The sequence below is a fragment of the Vicugna pacos genome, chromosome 25, assembly GCF_048564905.1.
Source record: "Vicugna pacos chromosome 25, VicPac4, whole genome shotgun sequence".
Lineage (NCBI taxonomy): Eukaryota > Metazoa > Chordata > Mammalia > Artiodactyla > Camelidae > Vicugna > Vicugna pacos.
In genome coordinates this window covers 31,625,116-31,643,569 of record NC_133011.1, presented here as the reverse complement: position 1 = coordinate 31,643,569, position 18,454 = coordinate 31,625,116, and the positions used below count along the sequence as shown (strand labels likewise).

Sequence of the window (18,454 nt, the reverse complement as noted above, 5' to 3'; positions counted from 1 at the left end):
TGGCCCCCTAGAGGAGAGCTGGCCTGGGCATCAAAAAGCATCTACACCATCACCCTACACGAAGCTCCCCTCTTCATCCCCACACCCCATCTAGGATGTCTGTGGATGCCTTCTTAACAGCTCTTAGATATGCCCCTTTATCAAAGCTGCTCTGTCTCGCTTTAGGCCATACAATTTCTCACCTGGATGACTGCGGTCATCTCCTTACTGCTCGCCCTCCTGCATCTCATCACCAGCAACCACCAAAGGCAGGAGTGTTTTGTCATATCCCTTGGAAGCTTAAAACTCATTGATGGCTCTCCCTTGCCAGCTCCTCAGAAGGCCACCTGAGCCTTTGCACTTACTGTCCCTATACCCTCTCCAGCCTTACTTCCCCCCACATGCCACCTGGCCTACCACTCAGCACCATCTTGCTACTTACAAGCCATCACCAGCCCACCTGTCTATTTCACATTCTGCTCTTTTGGCCTAGAAGTCAGGCCATCTTCACCACACCCCATCCTCTCTCCCTCAACTCCACAGCCAGCAGAAAACCTCCTACTCACTTAACAGTCAATTCAAACATCATTGCTTCTTGTGAAGCCTCTCCTAGTCCCCCGTCTACCCAGGTAAACGCCGTCATCCTTTTTTTCAATGAAAAACTTATAGTTTGAAAAATCTTCCATCATAGAGCCTGAATCCCTTAAGCTGGCAGACCCGCCTCTCCTAAGTGCCACCTAGTTCCAGGCAGAGACCTGTCTTACTCATCTCTACAAGTGTTTACCACGTGTTGCCACCTTCCACACAGAACAGCTAGTTGTTACTTACGCCTCACACCAAGTCCACAGGACAGGAATTGTTAGCCTTCGTTTTCTAAGCCAACACAGCTGAGACTCAGAGACACCGCGAGTACCCCCGGCCTCACCCCCCACTAGGTGGCAAAGCCGAGACTTGAGCCCAGGCCCACCATACTGTTTTGACTTTTAATCGTTTTGTGCATCGCTCCTCACTTAACTGGCATTTTATGGCGCTGGTTTTGAAGACTTAAACTCAACAATGGCCATTTTAGTTGTCCTGGGAATGGGCTTGGGGGTCAAGATAAGTAAGACACAGTCACTTCTTGTCTCCCATGGCTTCAGGGTCCCATGAGAGACAGAAGGACTATGAGCTCCCTTTACACAGGGAGTCAGGGGTAAGTACCCTTGTACAGAGGGCCTTCAGTGTGGAGAGTGGAGGGGGATTCCATGGGAATGGCACCTTTATTCCCACCCCCCTGCTAACCGTAAACTCATGAAGATAGAAATTATACTCTTGTGTATTCTGTTAAGTCCCCAGGGCCTCCCACAACATAAGAGATGCTTATAACAGACGCTTACTAAAGTGACAAGTTAACTAATTAATTCACAGGAGACAGAAACCACCTGGCAAATAGGTGGTGATAGACGAGTGCAACCCAAAATATACTTCCAAATTAAAAAAAAAAAGTAGCTTTATTAAAAGTAATCTGACTGCAGATTGAGACATAAGGCTTTGTTTTATTTTAACTTCTACAGTGCCCCATCTCCCAAAAGTCCTCACTAGCATGTTTTAAACTGAAGTAAATGCATTTGAACTTAATTTGTGTCTTGGTGGCCCCAATTGTAGATACCCTAGAGAGATGGGGACAGCGCCCCTAGTGGTAGAGGTAGGTGCTTGCAGAGGGAAGGTGGAGAGGCTGGGCTTTAGACCAGGAGGAGGAGGAAAAGGGAGAGATGGGGAGCAGCTGAAGGATGAGAGGAGACACAGCGATAAGAAGGAAGAAGAAAAAGAAGAAGGGAGAAGGGGAGGAAGGAGAAGAGAAGGGACAGAGGAGGAGGTAGAAGGAAAAGAATGTAGACAACCTGGCTCCCCAACCCCAAGCCCTGTCAGAGGTCCTCCCGCGGGTCCTTGTGTCACCCGGACATGCCTTCTTTCTCTGGGTCAAAAGAGACCCTCTAGACCCTGCCCTGAGCTCCAGGCAGACACCCTTTAGTAAGGATGCTGCTCTCCTGCTGACGTCATCGTCACAGGAAGCTGCGGGCACGCAGAATCCGTTCCCGGCTCAGAGGAAGGCTGGGCATCGCACGGAGCGCACGCTCCAGGACTGGGGTTGCAGTAACCCAGCGCCAGGGAGCCCCCAGCCCCCAGGGCCTGCCTCGCGGAAGGCTAAAGAGCCCTCTCACATCTCAGTGCTCCATGCGGACCGGAGAATTAATCAAGGGGCTGATTCGGAGCTCCGTGGTGCCTCCAGACGCTCTTAGCTATATAGTGGGTAAATTTGCTGCGTGGATATTGAATGAAATAATGAAGTCTCTTTCTGCCTTCTACTCAACTTCTGAAGAGGAGGCAGCTTTGCCCGAAACTGGCCCTTAGCCAAGCAGTTCCAAGAGAAGGGAGGAAGGGCTCCCCCTTCCCGCAGGAATCTGGGGACACGCAGTTGTAAGGACGCAGAGGGAGGGAGGTGGGCGACCAAAGGCATGCCAAAATCTCTGAGCTAAAATACTCACAGCCAAAGGGCTGCTAAGAGACCAAGCCCGTTTAATGGTGTCTAAAGACAAGTGTCAGACACAGTCCAGGGCTGAAGACACAGACTGTTCCAGCCACTCTCCACCCTGGGCACAGTTTATAGGATCTCAGAATAGTGGCTTCACTTTAGCTCGAGAAACAAAAACAATGAACAAAAGCTGCCCCGACTGCAAATCCAAGCTACACACACACAAACACACACACACACACACACACACACACACACACAAAAGCACAGGCCTGTGTTTTCCACATTTCCCGGAAGAGTTTCTCTCCAGCTGAAACTTTCCAAGTTTTCTTAGCTCCCAATTAATTTTAAGAGGCTGCCTATATCGAGATGTGTACAGAAAAAAACTCTCCTCCTCTTTTTGGTCTGGTCCATCTGTCTGGCCACCCCCAGGATGGCATGAGCCCTTGAGGACATTACAATCTGAGGCAGAGGCAAAGAGTTGGAGAACCAGGTGCTTACATCTGAGTACCTGCCAACATAAGGAGATAAGAGGCTAGAATTTAGACTAGGGGCCCAGAGAGGTTTCCGTTTCGAGCCTGGCTCCTCCACTCAAGGCGGGGCTTCGTGGATGTGAGACCGGTACAGCAGAGGCAGTGAGATGGAGTCAGAATCTGAATATCTTCAAAGATGGAGCAGAGGATCTCCTAGCAGATGGGCTGTGGGTTGTGAGGTTTCTATCCAGCACAGCTGGAAGAATGGAGACACCATTCGTCAAGACAGCAGGTGGGTAGAGGCAGCCGTAGCTTTGGGAAGGGCAGATTGGTGATGCCTGTTAGGCCTGCAGTGGGGGTGTCACTCAGCCGTTGTGTAGATGGGTCAAGGGAGGATATATACTTTTGGGGTCTTCAGCAAAGAGATCGTGTAGAAAGCCATGGGACATGCTGAGACCCCAAGGGAGTGAGTTCAGATGAAAAAGAGAAGAGATCCAAGTCCTGAGCTGTGTGATAAGTTCCTTCTCACCAGGGAACTAGCAAAGGAGACTGGTAAAGAGTGGCCAGTTTAGTGGAAGTAAAACCTTGAGTGAGCAGAAACTAAGAAGGTATCACAATGAACGGGGTACAATTGGTCAAAAGCTGCCCATGGGCCAAGCAAGGTGAGGCCTGAGGACTGGGCAGTGGACAGGCAATGGGGAAGTCACTGGTGGCATAGACAAGAGTGGTCTCAGTCATACGAGGGGCTGGGGAGAGGCCAGGCTGCAGTGAGTTTAGGAAAGAATGGGAATGAGAAAACTGGAGGCAATGGGTAGAGATGACTCTTTGAGAAGTCTTACAGCAAAAGGAAGGAATACTGGTGCACAGAAAGACTTTCATAAGATGGGAGAAATAACAGCAGGACTCTTCTTAATTCCTTGGACCTACCGTGTATCCGCCCCCGCCTCCCAGCCTCTCCCCCGCTGGTCCTGCCAGGTGGATGCTCCTCCCACCCCTTTCCACGCCCCCAGCCTCTCAACACACCAGCTTGTATATTCACTGCTAGAAAACCCCGCCTCACTCTTTAGAGCTGAAATTGGGAATTCCTTGCTCAGGGAAGCCTTCCCAGACCCTCCAGACTTCATCAAAATGGTCCATTCTCCTCAGTCCTACTCCCTGTATGTCTCCATCATAAACTTTACTAAAACGGAGCTAGGGCGCATTTTGGTGTGATTATTTGTTTAATATCTGACTCTGCTGCCTGGACTGTTGGCTCCGCGAAGGCTGGGAGCTCGTATGTCTTGTTCATCAGACATTGGAGAAGCTCAAGAAATACTTGTTGAATTAGCGTCCTTTGGTTTCTGTGACAGATTACCACAAAGTCAGTGGTTTGAAACAACAGAAATTCATCATCTTGCAGGTTGGAGGTCAGAAGTCTGAAATGGGTCTCATGGGGCTAATCAAGGCACCAGCAGGGCCGAGTTCCTTCTGGAAGCCGTAGGGGAGAACGCTTTCTGTGCCTTTTCCAGCTTCTAAAGGCCACCTGATCCTCGGCTTGTGGCCCGTTTCTCTGTCTTTAAAGCCAGCAATCACATCACTCTGACTTCTGCTTCCTCCAGCACGTCTCCTTCTCTGTCCCCTGCCTTCATCTCTCTCACGTACAAGGGCCCTTGTGCTCACATAGGGCCCACACAGATAATCCAGAAAATGGTCCCATCTCAAGACCATTCACTCAATCACATCTGCAAAGTCCTTTTTGCTATGTAAGGTCACATAGCCACAGATTTCGGGGACTAGGACATGGACATCTGTTCTCTTACCACAGTTGCTAAATCAGAGACCAGGGTCTCCCTTCCTTAGCTTTAAAATCCAAACTGCAAATGAGGATGGGGGAAAAGTCAAGGACGATCTCCATTCTTCCATTCCATTACTCACACATCCCTGCTGTGCGCTAGGCTCTGTCTCAGTGCTGAGTAGTAAATACAACAGGCAAAAACTCCTCCCTCTGGGAATTTTACATGTTAGTGGGAAAGACGGCAATAAGCACCGTCAGGGATAAGTGCTAAGGAGCGAAGATATGGCAGAAATAAGACAGGAATATGTATGTGGGGGGAGGGGTATTGTGTTCAGTTTAGGGGGGGCCATCAGTGAGACCCCACTGGGATGACATTTGAGGACAGACCTGAAAGAGGGGAGGGATGAGCCACACTGATGTCTGCGGGGAGACTGTCCCAACAATGGTACAGCACATGCAAAGGTCCTGAGGCAGAAGTAAGCCTGGCTTGTTAGGATCGGCAAGGAGGTCAGTGCGGCTTGAGCAAAGGGAGCAAAGGGGACAGGGCATGGCAGGTCTTACAGGTCACAGTGAAGACTCTGGCTTTGACCCTGAGTAGAATGGGAAGCCACAGAGCAGGGACATGTTCTGGCTTCCATTTAAACGGGATTGCTCTGGCTGCCATGCTGGGAGTGCGGGGGTAAGGGCTGGGAGGAGATAAGTTATTGCGATACAATAACCAGATGTCAGCTAATGGTTTAGATCAGGGTGCTGGCAAGAAATGATAAGATTTTAAATACCTGTTGAAAGTCAAGCAAAAAGCTGTGTTGATGGATTTGGGAATATTTGTGATTTCTTCTTTAAACTAACAAAATAGCTTTGTCTATTTCAAAGATTCAGAGAAACAGATCTGCTCCTTAAAGGGTATCTGGTCACACTCATCTCGGCACCTGGCACTTAGCAGGCGCTCAGTAAAAATGTTAATGGCCTGAATGCTTGATTCTCAGAGACAAAAGTGGCTACCTCAAGGGTGCTAAGCCAGTCCGAGGTAGTCCTCGCTGTGAGCCAGGGGCCTGCTTTCCAGAGCGCCAGGCCGCTGGAAGCATAAATATCGGACTGAAATGCTGCCTGGATCTGTTTCAGCTGCTCGGTGAAGACCGATTTCAAGACATTGAGAAGATTAAGACCATTGGCAGCACCTACATGGCTGTGTCTGGCCTGTCACCTGACAAACAGGTAAAGGAATGCTTTGTCACAACCTCTGTCACAGCCTAGGCCAGGGACTCACTCTGGTCATGTCGCTGATGGCGGTGAGGCTGTCATCACCAGGGAACTCGGAGACCAACAGGGAGAAAATTTGGTGACGTGACCTTGCTAGTTGTGTGATGTGCGTCTGCTCCCGGGGTAAGCAGGGTCTTCCAGGTGAAATGATGCTTCTTTATGATTGAGAAGCTTCTAGGCTTCATTCTGAACTGTTCATTCTCACTGTTCACTTGAGCGAGATCAGGACCAAGAACTACCCTGACTGTGATTTACTTGTGGGTGTTACTCAGCCCCTGATACCGGCCTGTTTCCTTACCCTTACTTCTGCTTTCTCCTCCAAAAGTGCACGTAATAATAATAATAGCTCGGCTTTTGGGAGAGCTGACTGTGTGCCAGACACTAGTGGATGAATCTCTGAGATCATGTCATGCTCTACACACAAAGCTGTGCACCTAGTAGGTCCTCAATAAATGCTGTCAATAGGATAGGAGTCTGAGTTACTAGGGAGAGGAATCCTCTTTCTTTCTCATCTTCCTTTGCTTTCTTTCCAACTAAAACCCTAGAACGATTCCAAGATCAACTGTCTGAGAAGAAGCCCATCTAGTCACTGGGCGAACGTGCACGGCCCTCTATAGCAGGGGTGCACACAGACAGGCTGCAGGCCAAATCCGGCCTGCCATCTGTTTTCACAAATAAAATTTTCCTGGAACACAGCCACTCGCGTCCATTTATATTTTGTCTATGGCGGCTTTCTGGCTAAGATGGCAGAGTTGGGCAGTCATGACAAAGACCACATGCCCACAAAGCCTAAAATACTTGCTCTCTGGCCCTTTACTGAGACTGTCTGCCAACTTCTGCTCTACAGGGGCCCAGAGTTCTTTCACGTACACAGTCTCATTCGGTCCCTGTAAGGGAGGCCAGGCAGAGATGCTTGTCCCCCATTTTACAGATGAGGAGACTGAGGTTCCGAGCACATGTCTATGTGAAACATCCCTTAAACAGACACTGTGAGTATTTCAAAGGAAATAGACACCGCTCCTAGATTGGAAACATCACAGATAGGAACAGAGGAGCACGTACACACACACACAAACACACAAACACACACACACACACACACACGTGCGCACATGCACACACACACACACACACCCCATCAACCTGAACAGACAGCGGTGGGTGTGAGGAGTGGAAGGTGATGAGTCACACACACCCCTGGTGTCCTAAGTTGCTGGACACTGATGACTTGGGTGTCCAGGGGCTCACCCCACCCCCTGGTTATTTCCCTGGAAGGGCCGCGTGGGCAGGGGGGGGATAGCCCTGGCCCCGCTGCAGAAAGCGTACTGTCCGCCCCCGTGAACGAGCCCCTCTCTCCCGTTTGCTCCAGCAATGTGAAGACAAGTGGGGGCATCTGTGCGCCCTGGCCGACTTCTCTCTCGCCCTGACCGAAAGCATACAGGAGATCAACAAGCACTCTTTCAACAATTTCGAGCTCCGGATTGGTGAGTAGCAGCTGGAAGTGTGGCGCGTCGGGGCCCCACGGAGCTGGCTGGTCTTGCTCCGTCAGTCCCTGGGCACCAAGCCAGAGAAGATTTTTCCTGCACAAAGCAGCAGGCTTAGTGTGACCCGGCCAAGGACAGGGACTGGGTCAGCTCAGGCCTGGCTGGCCTTCCTCACACTCAAGATGCTGGAAGCAATGGAAGGATTCTGGCCTGTGTGCAGAAACACAAAGCAAACACTAGACCACGGCTGCTCTCCTCCAATCTGTCCAGCATCCCACCCACACAGGGCCCTGAGTGGAGAGGTAGCTGATCAGGACCAGTCAATCGTTTCCTTCCATCTCCTGTGTCACCGTATGCTGGAGGTCAGCGTGTTGCTCTCTGTTCTGGATGATGCCTGGAGCCAAAAGCAGGATTCTGTTCCTGAGGATGTTGGATGTTGAGTTGAGCCAGGGACAGGCGGATAGCTTTAGAGCACTTCACTCGGCCACACAGCTTACCCTTCCTTTGACCCGAGGGACGTCCTGGTGCAAAACGACAACACAACAGGCACAGGATGTGACGGTCATCATTTACAATTTGTACAACTTGCTAATTTCTTCTGCATCTCTGCTGAGCCCGAGGGGCCTCCTAAAGCATGATCTGAAGGCCCATGCTCAGTCCACATTCTCATTTTATAGATGGGCAAACTCAGGCCCAGGGACGGGGAGTGACTAGCCTAAGATCACACAGTCAAACAGTCATCCTGGAGGCAGCTCCAGGACTTCCTGAGACCAAGGACGTTCTGGTAGCCGGCGTGTAGTCTGCAGTCCTCATGTTTTAGCTTTCCCCTGGCTGGCGTGCCATTTTACTTTTTTTCTTCCTCCCTTAGCAGCTTTCAAGTCTAAAGGGTCAAGAAGTATCAATATCTGACTTGTCAAATCTAAGGAACGCCACACGCCTTTGTTCACTGGAATAAAGAATTGATATTTTCTGTTCTGATCTTTGGATGGGATGTTCAGGGCTTGTTTCCACATCTCCCATCGACCCTGTGTGTCCTTTCTGAAATCACTGACTACACGATTGAACCAGGAATAAAAACCTGAACTTTAACGCTGAACAAAGGCGTATTCTATGTAAATTCAGGAGGTGTGGCTGGTGTCAGGGCCAGCCCTTGGTGTGATATGTCACACTGCTGGCCTAGTTCTGAGTCTGGAAAATTATGTCCCCAATGGGACTGGGCATCTCACTGTGTGTCTGCGGCCTGCTGTAACCAGCTCTGTGACTGTGGGCAAGTCACCGAAACCCTCCGAGTGTCCGTCTGCTCAAGTGTGACTTGGGCATTAAATCATTACCTCCCCTGCTTGCCTCACAGCGTAAGATGAGACACATGGGATAATGGCTATGAAACGGCTCCACAGATGCGGGGGCAAAGTCCAACCCCGTGATTCCCATGCATTCTGCAAGGTCTGTTTCTCAAATGTCATTGCCAGTTATATATGTATACGTGGGTGAGTGTGTGTGTGAGACTGTGTGTCTCACTCTTCCCTCTGCCTACAACGATCCGACCCAGATACCCACGTGGCCTGTACCATCACTTTCTCTAAATCTCTGCTCAGAAAAGCCTTTTCTAACCACGTTCCTCCAAAATGCACCCCCTCCCATCTTTCTCTATCCCTTTAACCTGATTGATTTTTCTTCATTGCCTTTATCATTATTGATATTATGTCACAATTGTTATTATTTCCTATTTCTCCCCAGTAGAAGGTAAGCCCCATAAGGGCTGGGGCTGTGTCTCTTTTCTTTCCCACCGTGTCCCCAGTGCCTGGAACAGGGCCTGTTTCATAGCAGGTGCTTAGTCAATGTTTATGGAATGAATGAGAAATCCAGGGAGGCCTGTTAGGAGGCTGTTGCTATGGACCAAGGGGTGCTGAGGACATGGAGTCTATGTAAGCTCTCAGGGCATGGTAACAGCAGAGGGAGGAGGAGATCCCAGCAGCCTGACCCCCTGGTCCAGTGCCCTGTTCATCCCACGGGGTGAGACCAGTCAGCAGCCACATGAAATTAATAACTGTTTTCTCTCGAGCCCTCACTGGTTGTCAGGCAATATACCAATGGCTTTACCTACACCATCTCATCTCATCCTCCTTTAATCATCTCCAGTCTACAGATAGGAAAATTGAGGTCCAAATCTGTTAAGTAACTGACCCAGGTCACACATCTAATGAGTGGCTGAGGCCGGGTCTGGACCCTGCAATCTACCCGCAGAGACCACATCCTTAATTGAAGCGTCCCTATCCCAGGCAGGGAGGCAGGCTCCTCCGTGACGCCCTTCTTCTCTCATCTCTTGCTCCTTTGGTCCACTCACAGGCATCAGCCACGGCTCAGTGGTCGCTGGCGTTATCGGCGCTAAGAAGCCACAGTACGACATTTGGGGCAAGACCGTGAACCTGGCAAGTCGGATGGACAGCACGGGGGTCAGCGGCCGGATCCAGGTCCCAGAGGAGACCTATCTCATCCTGAAGGACCAGGGCTTTGCCTTCGACTACCGCGGGGAGATCTACGTGAAGGGCATCAGCGAGCAGGAAGGAAAAATCAAAACGTACTTTCTCCTGGGAAGAGTCCAACCCAACCCATTCATCCTGCCCCCGAGAAGACTGCCCGGGCAGTACTCCTTGGCCGCGGTGGTCCTGGGCCTCGTCCAGTCCCTCAACAGGCAGAGGCAGAAGCAGCTCCTGAACGAGAACAACAACACAGGCATCATCAAGGCCCATTACAACCGGCGGACTTTGCTGACGCCCAGCGGGCCGGAGCCGGGGGCCCAGGCCGAAGGCGCCGACAAGTCCGAGTTGCCATAAAAGCATTTTCTTTGTGTTTCTTTTTTTGTATTTCTTTTATATATGAAATAAATATACTAATAAAAAGGTTTAATTTTTTTTAGAACAAGGATGGTTTCGTTGGTCTTTGGGTGCACTAGACGGAAGCCACGATTTGCGTTTCTCTTCCATCACAGACGTTGATGGATCATCTCTTATATGTAGGAGGTTTACTGGGAAGCAGAGCTAAATAAGCCCCAGTCCTTGACCTTGGGAAACTCACAGTTGAGTGTGAAAGAGGGACTCAATACAGTGGGAGCAACAAGAGCTACCATTTATTGAGCGCACGTCATGTGCCCAGCCTAACAGCAAACTCTCCACATAATGGTGTCAGAACTCTCACAATACCTTGTCCATTCATTCACCAGGACGCATGGAGCAACTCCAGTGTGCCTGTGCTTCCCTGGGCTCCAGAGAAATCCTGGCAAAAGTCTCGTCCTCATAGAGCTAATATTCATGGTAGAGATAATGGATGAAATTCCTATAAACCAATACATAAATAGTCTACTTTCAGGTAATAATAGTTGCAGTAAAAAAAAAATTAGGTAGGACAGTAGGGAAAGAACTGGAGGTCAGGGATGCTGATTGAGCTGGAGTCACCAGGAAAGGCACCTTTGAGGACATGATGCTAAAGACTAGCCCTAAATGATGAAAGAGGCAACCCACAGAACCTGGGAGGAAAGTGGCCCAAGCGGGAGGAACAGCACGTGCAAAAGCCCTGAGGTGGGTCCGAGCCCACTTGTTCTGTTGGAGGCACAGTTAGAAAGTCAGCAGGCGGACAAGCCGGTTCAGGCCAGCGCGCTGTTTCCTGGGAAGACTGCATGCTAAGCTCTCCTCTTCTGACCTTAGCGACTGCCAGGAACATTTCCTACGGGTGAGAAAGCCCAGAAAAATTAAAGGATTTGCCCAAGATCATACAGGTAATTATAGAATTAGGCTTAGGACAGTGTTGCTCCATAAAAGCTGAGTGCTAGAACAAGCAACACCCACTGTCAGCAGCTAAAACAAAACAAGAGATTTAGCTCTCGGTTATGTCCTATTGGATGTGCAACAGGCGCCTTCCAGCGACGATTTGGGGACTTAAACTCCCTCCACGTAAGACTCGGGGTCCTCTGCTTGATCCTCTACATGCAGCCAGAGAAGAGAAGAGAGGGACAGGAATGGGAGTCACTCAGAAGGTCTTGGGCTCCAGGGAGTCGCATACATTATTGCTCTGTCCTCAGCCAGAACTCAGTCACTGGCCCTCCTCACCGCACAGGAAGTTAGGGGACGGAGGCTTCCCGTGTTCACCACCGAAAGGATAATGAACTGTCATGAGAAGTATTGTCTCTTCCATAAGAATCTACACCCGTCTACGCCCATGTTTGCAAACACTAAGCTACGAGGGTAAGTTCTGGGTTGGAGGGACGGACAAAGTTCAGTAATGGAAGAAGTCTGAAACCCCAGTCACGATCTAAATTCTTGACTCTTAACAGCTCATGTGAAAGGAACTTAGCTCCAGGTAATGAATCCACAGAAGATACTCTCAAGGAAATACCTGCTGGAGGTGAGACACACGCCCTCCACCACGATCCAGAGAAGCACCCAGTGCAGAGAGGGGGCTGTGTCTACTTCGGCATCTGTCCAAGGGCTGGATTTGAAGGGCTGCTACCTTCCCATCCGCCATCCCGTAAAATCAGGCGGATCATCTTGAGCTCGGAAATGCCCCCCACTAGCTCCACTGCTTCCTTCCTGCTTCAGAGACCATGTGAGTGCAGCTGCTCTCCATTGGAAATGAGAACTGTATTACCGTTCCCATTTCACAGAAGAGGGAACTGAGGCACAGAGAGCTTGAGCAACTCGCCCTGGAAAGGTCTTACAACCAGAAAGCTGTGGATCTAGGATGCAAGTCCAGGTGGTCTGGTCTGGAGTCCTGCCCTTAAGCGCTGCTGTCTAGCCCTGTGATGGGTGAATAGTCAATATTCTTTAAATGAAAGTTAGAAGTCCGAGCAGGCTCCCCGCCCTGGGGCTGCAGGCGGTGTAAATGGATGAGGACTACAGAATTCTGGAAGTGCGGCCATGGTCAGGGTAGCCTGGGGCCACTTGCCCTGGTCCCAAACGGCCTCTTCCTCTTCCCCCAGGGGGTCAAACAACCGTTATCCTTCTGGGGGGGGGGCGGGGATACAGGAAAGTCCGGGATCGTGGGGCTGGGAGTTATAGGGCAGCTTCTTGGGGTGCACAGACCTTGGTTGGAATCCTGTCTCTACCACTTCTCAGCTGTTAGACGTCGGGCAAGAGGCAGAAACTGCACCTCAGTTCTTCACCTGCCACGTGGAGATAATAAAGGAAGCCACCGTGACTGGAGATTTTGAAGTTTTCAGATTTGAGAACTACGGTTAACGTACCACATCCTAGGAAACCTCCCCAGAGGGCTCTGAAGCGGCGCTCGGTAATTAAGCCCGTTAGTAATGTAACAATACATGAATATTCACGCTAAGTAGCGTAACTGAAGTCTGTAAATAGGACTTATTTCAAGTCATGGTCAGCTCCCAAATTAGTTATAAAACAAACTTCAGGTTTTAGACCGTTTGGGGTTTGGGAGTGCAGTTACAAGATTTTCAAGCCTCCCCACCAGGTAAGGCTGCCGGGAAGACACGGACAATGATGCGTCTAAAACCCTTAGCTTGGCCTCCGCTGCCCTCCAACCTTGCTTCTTCTTGTTCTTATAAAACACATAGAGATTTTATCGAAATAGTAGACATTTGCAACTTTTCCTTGTCTTTACACCATTTTATCTGACTATATTTGCAAAACTTTTTTAATGAGTAGGTGTTACTTTAAGAATGAAAAATGATATTTAAGCAAAAGTAAAACATGTGGGTTTCCTTAAGGGGCTGCAAAAGTTTTCACTGGATCCTTGGAAAGTCAACCCTGAGTCAGCGGGTCTGGACCACTCCCGGGATGGAGGTGGCGAGCATGCTGGGAGGGAGGGGGGTGGCCAGCGAGACAGCTCTCAAGAGCTCCCCCTTGGGTAGAATTTTCCCAGGGCCACAGTAACCCTGCTGATCCAGATTTCAAGGCTGTCCTTTTGGAGGCAGTAAGAGAAGGGGTGTTGGAAACTCATTTCCTTCAGTGACATTTTTATTCCAGACCCACAGGCTCTTCTGACACTCTGGCTCCCATGCCAACCAGCATTTCCAAGTGAGAACATTGCTCTCTGATTAGCTGTGGACTCTGCCCAACTGAACCCAATATTTTATTGATGAGTTACCAGGGGGCAGGGTGCCCTGCAGAGTAACACCCTGTGCCTATCTGAATTATTAATTGCATGTCAGCCACCGTCCTGCCCCCTCCCGCCCTGGGAGGATAATCTCGCCAGTCTTTGGGCAAGCATCCTATCCGTTCTGAGTCGACTCTGTGCACTTTTCACTACATTTCAGAAAACAGCATGGCTCAAACGCAATCAGTTTCAGTTTGGAAATAATAATTTCAAACATCGTCTTCTCATTATATATTAACCCTCTATCTTGACATTATCACAATAGGGGAAATGAGAACTAACATTTTCAGAGGACTTTACAGTTTGCAAAGTCCATTTCCAAATATGATTTCAATTGATCATCATAAAAATTCTCAAGGAGAGCTATTTCCCCAATATTCCAGGAAACTGAGACTTACAAAAATTAATTAAAAATGCAGATACTAACTATTACATATAAAATAGATAAACAACAAGGTCCTACTATATAGCACAGGGAGCTATATTCAGTATCTTGAAATAACCTATAATGAAAAAGAATGCAAAAAGGAAGACATATATGTGTGTAACTGATCACTCTGTTGTACACCAGAAATTAACACATTATAAATCAACTATACTTCAATTTTAAAAATTAATAAAAATGAAAAATTTTTAAACTCTAAAAATTGAGCGTTAAAGCTGAAAAAAGCTTAAAGATCATATGTGGTCCAAAGTCTTGATTTTACAAATGAAAAGCTAAAGCCAAAGAGGGGGAAACATTTGGCCACGATTTAACAACCGGAAGTCGAGAAAGAGCCAGAATCGTGCCTCCTTGTCTCATGCCCATGTGACCCCATGTGGGTGCTCTGACCTGTTATCCTTTGCTCACTGTAAACAAGGCCACCATATAACGGAGAGGCCACTTAGGTCCTCCCTGCCCCGTGGATCTGAATGAGATTAGCTCAAATCCCTGTGGAAGCCCCACAATGCCCACCAACCGCCAGGTCCTCCATTGTCCCTCTACTCCAGGTCCTCACTCCTCACATCCCACCTCTGCTCTGTTCTGCTGGGACCCACGCACAAACGCACACACTCACACACACACAACTTGCACAAAGCACTGGTGCCCACAGTAGGCTTTACTGAAAATGTAGGGAGTGAACTAACAAAGTACCTTCAGTTCAAGGCTAGGTGTCTCTCTTCATCAAGTGTCCCTCACCCACCCCTCTCATGCACGTCCCAGCATCCCAGCCTGGCTTCCTCATCCTACCTGCTCCACCCGTTCCCTTCTCTGCCCTCCTCACTCTCCTCGCCCCCTCCCTTTCAAGAGCAAGAATCAAACTCCTCTATTTTCTCAAGCCAAGAGCTTTAACTTTTCTTCATTCATTCTGCAAACAGTGACTGAGCACCTATTCTACTCCACAGCTACTCCCTGTAGCCAGGCTGCGTCCTCGAGGCTGGTTGGGGAAGTTCTCCGGAGAAGGTGGCATTTAAGCCAAAACTGGAAGGAAGGAAGTGAGGATGTGAGTCAGCAGATATCATACTGAAGAGCCTTCCAGACAAGGCAAAGGGCAGGTTCTAAGGCCCTGTGGTGGAGCCACAGTTACTCCTGTAACTGGCGTGGAGTTAGGGAGAGTGAACGTGGTGTGAGATGAGGTCAGAGAGGTGGCCAGGAGCCAGGCCTGCTAATTCATTCACTTGAGCTCCCGCCAATATCTCAAGTTCAACTCCAAGGTACTCAATAAAGTATTTCCCCAAACAAAGATAGTTCCCTCCACGGGAAGAACGCTGATCCCGGTTAGAGGTGTGATAACATTTTCAGCTCACTCTACTATATCTTAAACTCTCCACACTGTCCGAAGAACTGCAAATGCATAAGCTATTGCATTAGGGATGTGTCTCCCCGCGCAGAGGATTTTTAGAAAGAACCTAGGAAAGCCATGTTCTAGATTCTCACTGTGCTCCTCAAGGCCCTCCCCCTACCCACCTCCCTGAGTAATTCTGCAAGGCCTGCTTCAAAGGTTTAGCATCATCATACTCCCCAACACATACACACACACACACAGGGACTCTGCCACTCCAAAGGGCTGTTACAGCATATTCATGCTTCCTCTTTAATCAAAAATCACCCTGGTTCCCAGTCCAAAGGAATATTTCAGCAGTAGAAGAAAAATGGAGGAATTTTTTTCGTTGTTGGCTGTTTTTCCTCCTTCCCTCCTACACCACGTATAAAACTGATGGTTATTACAAATGGCGGCTGCCAGCTCAGTCTTTCCTGACACCTGACGTTCCCACCAGTGGCCCCTTCACCATCCCAGGAGATTATTAGCAACTGGAGGAGCAGCGTGTTACAGGCATGGAGCAACCAGTGATCAATCGATTCAAGGTCTTTGTGAGTGACAGCTTACTGTCCTGCAAAAATGACCATACTGACCCAAACAAAGAAACTATCGGAATTGCTCAAGTTATCGACCCTTGAGACACCCTTCCTTGGACACCAGCGTCAGAAGGAAGTGCCCTCTCTTGGGGGCTGCAGGAAGCCTTCCCATGAGTGTGCAGACACGGCAGCAGAAACCCCGACTGTCCACAGAAGATGCCACAAGCTGAGACTTGTCCCCTCACACTTAACTAGTTCCCACTGAAATAAGTGTCTTCTTGGTTCAAAGTAATAAATCTCATCTTGTTCCGATGACCTGTACTGGGGATTGAGTGATTGTTTTTACAAAGGCATAGAGGGGAGAAGAGGGAACTGGACATACACTGCGATTTGAAATAAACCCCTCAGCAGCCAGGCCACAAGGAGACGAGCTCATGTTACCACGTCCTCCAGCCCTTGGCTGAACCCTCAGCACTGAGGGCTTTCCCCTGAATGAGATGGGCAACCGCTGAAGGGCCTGGGGCAGAGAAGCCACACGCTAAGACTCACCTTCTTGCGGCAATGTCTGCCATGCTGTGATACGCCCCCAGGGCTGGTCCCTGGGCATACAGGTATTCACTCTTTCAATAAATATTTATTCTCTTCTAGGTGGTAAGGATACATCAGGGAACAAAACATACAAAACTCCTCACCTTCATGGAGCTAACGTTCGAGTAGATCAGCTTGGCCCATTAAGATTATTCTAAAGTATTAGATATTTGAAGTGATGCTCTTAGAGCCAAGAACCCAGGTGTGCCTGAATCCCGTCCTTCCCATCTCTGCTTCCTCCTCAAGGAGAAGCAGAGAAGGCTCTGTCTACACCACATACACAAACACACACACTGTTTAAAAAATTGCTCTTGACACTTGCTAAAATGGTAAGGAAGATTTTTTATTCAAGACTATTGCAATAGGGGAGAGAGATTGATCTCAATTCCAAACACAACTGAACAAATGGGGACTTATAGCCAAGATGCAGGCTCAGAGGGACAGTGGACAGGAAATCACTGCGAGGAGACATCCGGGGAGGCGAGTCTGGCTAAACTGACCTAATAGGATTCTCATTACAAGCAGGCCAAGGACTTAGACAACCAATGTGGGGGATGAGGAACTTAATTAGGTATCAAAAGTCGGGGGGGATGACTTAGCAGGATTCTTGCTAAAAATGCTCTATGCAGGCCTGGCAAGGACAGAACGGACACACAGAAAATCAAGGGTGAAGCTTAGCTGAGAAGAGGGCTTAAAGGAGCCTTAACTAAAGTTTGGTCAAGGAGAGCATCTTTGTCAACGTGCGCACACATGCGCCCACACACGATACTAGCAGAAGAGGAATCAAAGCGGTACTTTCTCAGCAGCTGGACCAGCAGATGCTGCCCCCCCGTGCACTGCCCTCTGGTTAAAGCTGAGTTACAAGAGCCCCTTAGGCACTGGGCCGTCTACTGCTCCATCCAGTGGAAACCTTGGGACCAACATACGGGGCAGAGTAACAGGAAGAGAGAGATTGCCAGATGTCTAGTTGGAAGACAGGTGGGGAAGGGTCTTGACTCGGTTTACTGATTCTGCCACACGGAGAGGAATGGAACGTCTAAAAGAGCAAAGAATGGGCTCCTGCATCGTGGTGTCATAACCCTGCCAGCTGGTCAGTCAGTCATTGCCCAGTGAGTGTCCTGAACTCCACCTTGTAGGCAACCTGTTCCTTACGGGGAGGGGGAGAGCTGGGGAGGAGCAGAGTGTCCCATGCCGTCCACTGCTGTCTTCCAGTGGTACGGATGACAAACGCACCCAGAAATTCCTCCAAGAGGCACCCTGGGCAGGAGGGTGGGACGGCATAGATAACCACAACCCCCCCCCCCAGGCTTAGAATCTTCAGTAAATATCCTCCCTAAAAACAGAGAGCCAACACTCCCCTTAGATAAAACCTTGGCTTTCCAAGACAGCCCCGGGTCCATCACCCTATGCTTTGCTGAGGCTGTTGATTTTCTCTGTGGCTTAAAGATCCGCAGCCCCATTCCGCCCAAGCCTCAGTCTCGGATTCCAGTCTTTCTCCAGCTCATTAGATTTACTCTCTGTTTGCCTCATTTTCATTTATTTTCTCCATTTGTTGCAGTGAGGGCAGGGCAGAGAGGCTGCGGAGAGCAGCATGTGCACCGCTTGGCGCACCTCCAAAGCCGGCAGAGGAAATGCCATTAGCCTCAAGTCCAGTGCAGGAAGGGAGGCCGGGATTTGCCACCTAAGGCTGAGCTCCTGGAGAGGGGGGAGGCGGAGGATCAGCGGGGAACAGGAGAGCCTGGGTCAGAGCCTTCGCCTTTTTATGGCATTTACAGCAGAATCCAGTCCTGCCGGAGGCCAGGCACTGGCGCGGGCCACCACTTGCGCAGAGCCCAGACCCAGCAGGCCGAGAGCGCGCAGGTGCAGAGGAAGGCTGTTTCAAGTGCGCGTATAACTACCAATTACAGGGAGAGCGGGGATCTTGATGAAAACACC

General features: G+C 49.5%; 1 protein-coding gene across 1 annotated transcript in view; it reads left to right on the top strand.

Annotated features, from left to right (window-relative positions):
* Positions 1-10,404, top strand: part of ADCY8 (adenylate cyclase 8) — a 196,475-nt gene extending 186,071 nt beyond the window's left edge. Inside the window, exons 16-18 of the mRNA XM_031690382.2 lie at positions 5,861-5,953; positions 7,368-7,482; positions 9,829-10,404. Coding sequence (XP_031546242.1) covers positions 5,861-5,953; positions 7,368-7,482; positions 9,829-10,316 — 696 coding nt within the window. The 3' untranslated portion in view covers positions 10,317-10,404. The remainder of the gene's footprint in view (positions 1-5,860; positions 5,954-7,367; positions 7,483-9,828) is intronic.
* Positions 10,405-18,454: the final 8,050 nt, after the last annotated feature.